Source organism: Typopeltis vanoorti, chromosome 7, assembly GCF_054136105.1.
Source record: "Typopeltis vanoorti isolate ZY-2024b chromosome 7, IOZ_Tvanoo_1.0, whole genome shotgun sequence".
Taxonomy (NCBI): Eukaryota; Metazoa; Arthropoda; class Arachnida; order Uropygi; family Thelyphonidae; genus Typopeltis; species Typopeltis vanoorti.
In genome coordinates, this window is record NC_143555.1 from 81,121,989 (window position 1) to 81,130,855 (window position 8,867).

The following is an 8,867-nucleotide window of genomic DNA, read 5'->3' on the forward strand; positions in this document are numbered from 1 at the left end:
ACCCAATGTATATAAGATTTTGAAACACTTAAATGCAGATACCAAAGAAAACATAAAATTAAACACTGAATTGAAATTAGAAGAATTTCTAAATTACTACACAGAACTGTGGACAGACAAATATTTTAAAAAAGACAATTGGCAAACAATTAACGAAAATGAAAAGGAAATAACTGAAGAAGAATTAGAAATCAGCCTGAAAGAAACAAGAAATGGAAAATCACCTGGAGAAGATAAGCTAGGTTCAGAACTATATAAATATGCAGGACAAGATTCAGAGAAAGACTCTTATTATTTTTAAATAAAATTTACTCAACTGGTATTCCCCCCCCCCCCCAATAGAATGGAAAAAAGCAATTGTGATTCCTAGCTTTAAGAAAGGTAATAGAGATGACTCTAAAAACTATAGAGGTATCAGTATACTAAATTCCTGTTACAGAATATATAGCAGAATCTTAAATAACAAACTAATGAAATATTCCGAAAACTTTATTCTAGAAGTACAGAATGGATTTAGAAAAAGACGATCATGTATAGATCCAACTTTTGCACACATATTGCATTTATTGACTTTGAAAAAGCATTTGACAAAGTTAAAAGAAACGTATTGTTTAACATATTAAAAGAAAGACAAATACCAAATAATATCCTAAAAGCTATCACAAGTATATATGAAAATAATCAAATACAAATAAGATTAAATCACGAGCTATCATATACGAGAGAGATAAACCAAGGGGTACGACAGGGATGTCCCCTCTCAGCAATACTTTTTAATATCTACTTAAATGAAATAATAATAAAATGGAATAAAAATTTACATCAAGGAATTAAACTTTCTCCTAAAGTTAACTTAAACACTCCCCTCTTTGCCGACAACCAAATAATAATTACAAATTCTGAAAATAAACTACAGAAAGCTATTTTAGATCTAAATGAGATATCCAAAGATTATGGTATGATAATATCAACAGAAAAATCAAAAACTATGGCCTTTAAAGCACAAGATCCAGCAAGAACTAAAATAGTAATAGATAACAAGATCTTAGAACCGGTGAATTCATTTAACTACCTAGGATGTACAATCACATATGAAAAAGATATAAACATAAAAATTGCAAAATATTTAAAAATAACAGGTGTAATTAACTCTATATTTAAACCAAACCTAGTTCAAAAACAAACCAGGCTAAAAGTATACAATACATTAGCCCTACCAGTCTTAATGTATACAAGCGAAATCTGGACAATAAAACAAAAAGACAAACAAAGATTAACAACAGCAGAAATGAAGTTTATGAGAAAAACTGCAAAGTATACCCTATTTGATCACAAAAGAAAAGAAGATATTATGAAAGAATTAAACCAAGAACCAGTAATAGAAAGAATTAAAAAATATAAACATAAATGGATGGAACACGTTCAAAGAATGAAAACAGAAAGATTACCAAAACAAGCCTTAAAGTATAAGCCATTAGGAAAAAGAAAACCAGGACGTCCTCTTAAATGATTCAACGATGACTTCTAAGGCCGGAACAGGCCATACTAGGCCTAAATCCTTGATACGCATGATGATGACTACATTAAGATTATTTCGCAGAGAAAAAAGTCCAAGCAGTGGGCTCTCTCTCTCCCCCTCCCTCCCTCCCTCCCTCCCTCCATAGTTAGCTGACCTGTTCATGGGGTGGTTTGAAAAAATTGTCCTCCATTATTAAGGAACACAACTTGACACTTGGTGAAGATATGTTAACGATATTTTATTCATCTAGCCCAGCACTATTACCCATTTAGAAGATTTTGTCACCTACCTCAACAGCCTTCATCCTCGAATTAAATTCACTGTAAAATTAGAAACAAACAGGTTTTTACTGTTTTGGATACACCACTTGAGGCATCTGAACAAAATGCACTCAACTTTTCAGTCTATAGGAAGCCAACAAACACAGTATATTACCTACACACTACATTGCAACACCACCCAGAACAAAAAGTAGACTTCATTTGTTTCTTATACAATAGGGCGTACAGAATTTCCATCAGCATAGATAAAAGGAACCAACAGCTACAATACCTGATTTCAGTTCTACCAAAAAAAAATTCAAATACACAAAACAAATTTTACTTCCTATGTTCCTAAATTTTACATTTTTATAACTGAGGGATTACTGTTAAATGTGCAGTAATCTCTCATGATTTGACCAAGTTGGAAAGTTTTATTTGCTGTCCAGTTAACTGAGAGTTCAGTTAACTGAATACATATTTCTTACACTACAACTGGAGAGATTATTGCAAGAAAGAAGTGTAATGAACTTAATTTAAATGGTAATATAGTGCTGCCGAGGAGTTCATATGAATGACATGCCAATCCACTCAAGAAGTGGTTAACTGAGGATTTGATTATTTGAAGATTAGATAATTGATAGATCACTGTATGTCTTAAAGAATGCAATCTACAGATCTTTAAACACAGAGTTATCCATGTATCATAGGTTAAACAAGGAGCTCAGATGGTGTGTAAATAGTAAATGAAAGGCAACGAGGAGCATAAGACTAAGAATGGTATCAGCTAGAAAGGTGACCAAGAGAATAATGAGTGCATAGAATATTATTGTGATACAGAAGAGACAAAAAGAGAAAATGTGAGTGTGATTGCAGGACCAAAAGAGATCATGGAAGGAGCAAAAGTGAGTGTAACTGCAGACTTGGAAAAGAGCAAGACTTACAGGAACCAAGAATGATTGCCAATACAAAAAGCGAGTACAATGTCCAGAAATGCAAGAGTTGAAGAATGAGATTAAGACGAGTTTAAATTTTTTCTCACTCTTCTGTATGCAAAATGAAATTAGTGAATTGATGGTGCAAACAGAAGAGTGAGAAAAAATAAAATGAAAGATAGTTGAGAAAAAGAAATATCAAATGACTCAAGTGTGGCTATATATGGAGATTCTATATTAAATTGTGGTCAGTGATAGATTGCACAAGGTGTGTTTTTTCCTGGAGGGAGGAATGAATGGAGTAATAGATACTTTGGATATGAGAAGTAAACATGCTAGAGACAGTGGCAGTGGTAGGAATGAATGATTTGGTTCAGCATACGAAGAATGTTAGGATGGATGTCAGGTTATTATTGAGGAGAGTGAAAGACAATAGTGTGGTAGGAAAAGTAGTTGGTATGTTTCCTAGGTGTGACAATGATAGGTTGAGACAGTGAGCAGAAATCATGAATGGTATACTAACAGAGCTGTGTGAAGAGAAAGGGATACAGTCTGCTGATGTGTGGAATGCATTTGAGAGGTGAATGGAATTGTATAAAAGAAATGAATTAATTTAAATGGATTTGTTGCAAATCAACTGGAGAGATTATTGCAAGAAAGAAGTGTAATGAACAAGGGATCACGGCAAGTCAAGTAATATGAATGAGCAGGAAGAGTGAAACAGATGCCCCCTAAAGTATTTTATGAATGGAGAGGAGAGTAGTGAGAATGTGAGAACAAGAATGCAAGCTGGACAGAGAAATTAAGGGAGGGGGTGGTCAGGGAGACAGTGTAAGTAGAATGGATTCTAGAAGCAGTAAAATGCATATGGACGTGGCCTAGATGCATAGGGAGTAGTTGAGTGGTTGTGTGGAGGGGGGGGTATAAGATAAAAGGTTATAAAGGTGAGTAGACAGGAATAGGTATGGAGAAGTCACAGATTAGGGGAGGGGGGGTTATAGACCAAGAAATAAATAACTGTGCTTGTTTACAGTTGCCAGGAGTGTCAGAAATAAGGGAGATGAAATTGTTGCATTGATTGAGTTTATTCATCCAAAAATACTTGGAATAAGCGAAACATGGTTGGATGAGAATTATATCCCAATTTGAGGATAAGAAGGGCAAGAAGTGGGAAGGATGTTGCTGATGATGAGGATAATAACTGGAATTTATGTTGGCACAAGGTGGAGATACAGGAGGAAAATAGTGACAGTGGTTTTGAAGCAGTATGGCATGATGTGGAGATTGACAGGATGAGATATTTAGTAGAATGTTGCTATAGGCCAGGGAATATGGAAGGTAGAGATAAAGAAATGTATAGACAAATTGTCTTAGTGAGCAAAAGAACTGTGATCGTTAAAGTGATTTTAATTATTATATTGATTGGAATTAATAGATAATATTAAAGGAATAAGGAGAATAAATTTCTTGAGTTCTTTAGGGACAACTCTCTTAGAGTGTGTAACATAGGGGAGTGCACAAGGGTTGAGAGTCAGGATCTGATCAATCATCAGAGGATGTGGTTATGAATGGAGTGCCTAATCTTCCTGCAACTGAAAAGGGTGGCCATGAGATGATCACCTAGATTGGAGCCAGTCATATGATAGCTTCTGTGAAGAAAAGATGTATGTGGAACAGCAAGGTCAATGATTATGAAAAACTTAGAAGACAAATGGGACCTGTAACATGGAAAGAGGAGTTGAGCAGAAAGGAAACAGATTGTTTGGGCACTGATCAAGTGATATTTAGCAGCATCAGTATCTGAGTGTATTCCAAAGATGAAACGGCTAAATAAAGATAGCAGTAAATGGATGAATAAAGACAGTAAGTGTGCAATCTGGAAAAAGAAAGCTTTTTGGAGCAGCACAAGATGAAAGTAATAACAAGTTACATAAGGAGTACAAAAAAAAAGGCCAAGAAGGTGACTCAGTTAGTAACATCAGAGCTGCAACACGAGCAGAAATTAGCTAATCAAGCCAAGAAAAATCCTAGAGTTCTTACAATATGTGGCAAGTGGAAGAAGGAATTATTATGAGAGGATGATATTAGTGAATTAAGATGGTAGATTGTTGCAGAGGATATTGTTGAGGTATGCATTGAGCAGTTTATCTGCTTATTTCCTTCAGAATATAGTGAGCAAGTAATAGGCATATGAGGTATTAAGTAAACTTAATGTTAATAAGGCAGTAGGACTTGACAGAATATCACTGTGGGTCTTCAAGAAATGCCTGTTTAACATGAGTCTTGCAACAGGGCAAGTCCCAAAGGAGTGGAAAGATGATAAAATTGTTCCACTTCACAGTGGGAGAAGGGGTGAGACTAAGCCATTGTGTGAGTTTGGTAGTTATGGTTATGGTGTTGGAGAGGTTCGTGAGGGCTAGAATTCAGAATTAGTTTGATAAGAGCAGAGTTCTTTATGATGGTGATTTAGTTTGATAATAACAGTGTTTTAGTAATCTGCATATGTACTACAACAAAGTGGCAAATTCAATGAAAGTATATGTAAGTTGTCACATGACCAAGCTGGTAACTAAATTGAAATGAATGGGATTTGATAAACGGCTTTTGTGCTTTGGGTAGATGACTGGCTGCCAGATAGATATCTGCAGGTTGTGTATGTGGAAGCAGTATTCCAAAAGATGTTCAGGAAGCAGTATTCCAAATGCAAATTCAATGATAGTATATGTAGGTTGTCACATGACCAAGCTGGTAACTAAATTGAAATGAATGGGATTTGATAAACGACTTGTGTGCTTTGGATAGATGACTGGCTGCCTGATAGATATCTGCAGGTTGTGTATGTGGAAGCAGCATTCCTCAAAGATGAAGGTCACTGGTGGCATCCTGCAGGGACATGTTTTGGGATTGTTTTTTTGTTTAACTTGTATGTTAATGATATGGGGCAGGCTTAACCAGAAATATTCAGCTGTTTACAGGTAATGTAAATTTGAGAACAGCTGAGGAGTAGAACAGATGTTATGGCCTTACAGGAATGTCTGAATAGATTGTCTTAGTAGGCAAGTAAGCAGAGCTACCAGTTTAATGTTGCAAAGTGTAAGGTCTTGAAATTTTGGTAGGCAAGAATAAGATGGGGTGCAGAGTACACAATTAATGAGGAAATTTTGAAGAAGGTGGAAGAGATGAGAGAGAGAGATCTGAGAGTGGTGGGGGGGGGAGGGGGGAAGGAGGACAGAGACTTGAAGTTCAGGGGTCACATTGCTAAAACTGTTAGAATATCACAATGGATTATGGTAATGATGCAGAGGACCTTGGTATATTAGAAGCATAGAGATTGATTCCCTTCTGTAAGACCTTGATCAGGCTGCATATGGACTACCATCTGCAGATCTAGTCACCTGTTTTTCAAGTGGATGAAGATATCTTTGAGATTAAGTCCAGAAAAGATTTGCTAAATCTGTATCAGGTCTTTGGAATGTGGATACGAAGATAGATTTAGGGAATTTAAATTGCAGAGCATTGTGAATAAAAAGAAATTAGATATGATTGTGATGTGTTAGTTGGGTGAGGGATTATTACTAGATTAATGTGGAGCATATTTTTTTCCATAGAGAGAGAGACAAGGGTAGAACAACAGATCATCCCCAAAAGTTGTATAAGTTGATTAATAGTTTTTAATGGTGCAAAGACAGCAGAGATCATACTGTGCCATAATCAAAGGTAATAGCAGTATACAAGTTAAGATAGTTGCAAACATCTATGCCTGCCTCAGGATTCAAACCTACACTCTGTTGATTGGAGAGCAGGTACACTAATCACTTAACCAACCAGGCTGGCAGAGGGTGCAAGCAAGTAGAGTGAGCGGCATGGTGAGTGTGATGAGTGCAGAAACTGTTAATGGGTTTATGGCACAATTCAGTGATCTTTTGACTTGAGATTGTAGACCTCCTACAATGAGTTTTTTGATTCCATAAAAGTCTAAAGATGATGATGATAATAATTCATTGAAGGATTGGTTAACTGAGGGCCGATTTTTTGAAGGTCATATAATTGAGGAATCATTATATTTCCTAAATACAGTTTACAGATATCCTCAAATTGCACAAGGCTTATCATGATGTTTAGTAAGTAGTTGGAAGGAGTTAAATCAAGTGGATTAATTAATTAAATCAAGTTGGCGCACACCTCCACGGAGTCCAAAGACTCATCGAGGGAGTGTGCGCCAACAGCATCGAACGATTTAACTCCTTCCAACTACTAACCGCGCTCAAACTTGCTTAACTTTTTGCGAGCCATAGTAGCAGAGGCTCTACCAACCGACCAACCTTTGCTGGCAAAGGTTGGTCGATTGGTAGTGTTGTGTTACTGTATTGATATAATTTCAAATAATTTTACCAAAAAATGATCATTTCAATCCAAAATAGAATCATGTCTTCTTGTGTGCATCCTAAATATCAAATTCCATCGCCAGAATGTAGTTGCATTATGCCATTTCAACATTTTGTCCTTTTGTATCCTCACAAAGTTATTCCATCCAGCTGGAATAACTTATGTATAGCGACAAATGGAGAGACAGAACAAAACAAATCTAATGATTATTTTAGATCTTTTTGTGAAATGCACTTAAAAATGTTGTAGGCAGTGCACCAAAGATGTTGGAAGTTTTTCCACTTGGTTATACTATAAATTAAAGATATACTTGGTTTAATCTTTTATCCAAGTGTAAGCAAACAAAGTTTGCACCTGAAGTATTTTTAGGACTGGGGCAAAGGGAATAAAGTATTAAACCAAGTATGCAATCCTTTATCCCAGTTGCCCCAGTCCTGAAAATACTTCAGGTGCAAACTTTGTTTGCTTACACTTGGATAAAGGATTAAACCAAATATATAATTTCCTGGTATCTTTAATTTATAGTGCACCAAAGAGCATCTATAACGTAATGCAGTTTTAACCTTGTTAATCTGTTAAATATAAATGCTCTTTGATTTAATTATTATTTTAATGATAGTTGTTTAAAATTTAAATTGATTTCTGATTGATTGCTTTCTCTTTCAGCTTTTGTGATATATGTGATTATAGTGATAATAATCACAGGCATCCTTGTGATATCATATATTCCACGTTATGGTACTACCAATGTCTTTGTGTACATCACAATCTGTTCTGTCATTGGCTCTCTGTCAGTAATGGCATGTAAAGGATTAGGACTTGCCCTTCGAGAAACGTTTGGAGGTGTGAAGAATGAATTCACGAATTGGTTAACATGGTTTTGCCTTGTATCATTAATTATCTGTATATCAGTTCAGATGAATTACTTGAACAAAGCATTAGATGTGTTTAATACATCAATAGTTACTCCTATATATTATGTGTTTTTTACAACATTTGTTATTATTGCTTCGGCAATTCTTTACAAAGAATGGGGCAATATGAATGCAGAAGATATTATGGGGAACTTATCTGGATTCTTGACAATCATCTGTGCTATATTTCTGTTGAATGCCTTTAGAGAATGGGATATTTCATTGAGTAACCTACATAACTTATTACAAAGAAATGATGGCTCTCCAGTGTCCATTACATCAGATTCATACACTTCGTGCTCAGCTCTTCTGGATGGTCATGATCGTGAAAGAGAGAGGGATAGAGAAAGTGCATTTGAAACTTCAAAATCTTTTTCTTCCCTTTTATTAGTTCCAGAAACTACATATGGTTCAACATCTTCCTAAAAGTAACTTCAAACTTAATTTAAAACTGAATAAAAAATACATTTTCCATGATATCACTTATGAGCTAACTTTGTTTTAAAATGATTTTGGAAGTCTGTGATTTTTATTTCAGCAATCAAGTTGATGGCACGAAATTAATTTATTTTTACAGTTTTTTTGTTTTTGTTATTTTATGTAAAACTAGTCTTTTGAAGAATATAGTGTCTTTATAATTTGATATTCATTAGAATTCATTATTATATGTATTTTAAACTAATAAAATTATAAAAACCTACTCTATGAAATACATGCAGTGATCAAAATACTACTGGAATCCAATTAGTAACAAATGTCATTTTGTTTAGCAGTTTTGATTCTGTGGAATCTGCCCCGGTTTAAATATTGAATATATTATTATTATTATTAGACTACCAAAAGCAGACTACCA

At 34.9% G+C, this 8,867-nt stretch overlaps 1 protein-coding gene across 5 annotated transcripts in view; it reads left to right on the top strand.

The window, feature by feature from the left end:
• spict (magnesium transporter spict) overlaps positions 1–8,657 on the top strand; it is a 326,495-nt gene extending 317,838 nt beyond the window's left edge. For all 5 annotated transcript variants that reach the window (XM_090395988.1, XM_090395986.1, XM_090395989.1 and 2 more), the window contains one exon: positions 7,767–8,657. In XM_090395988.1, coding sequence (XP_090252114.1) covers positions 7,767–8,440 — 674 coding nt within the window. In that variant the 3' untranslated portion in view covers positions 8,441–8,657. The remainder of the gene's footprint in view (positions 1–7,766) is intronic.
• Positions 8,658–8,867: the final 210 nt, after the last annotated feature.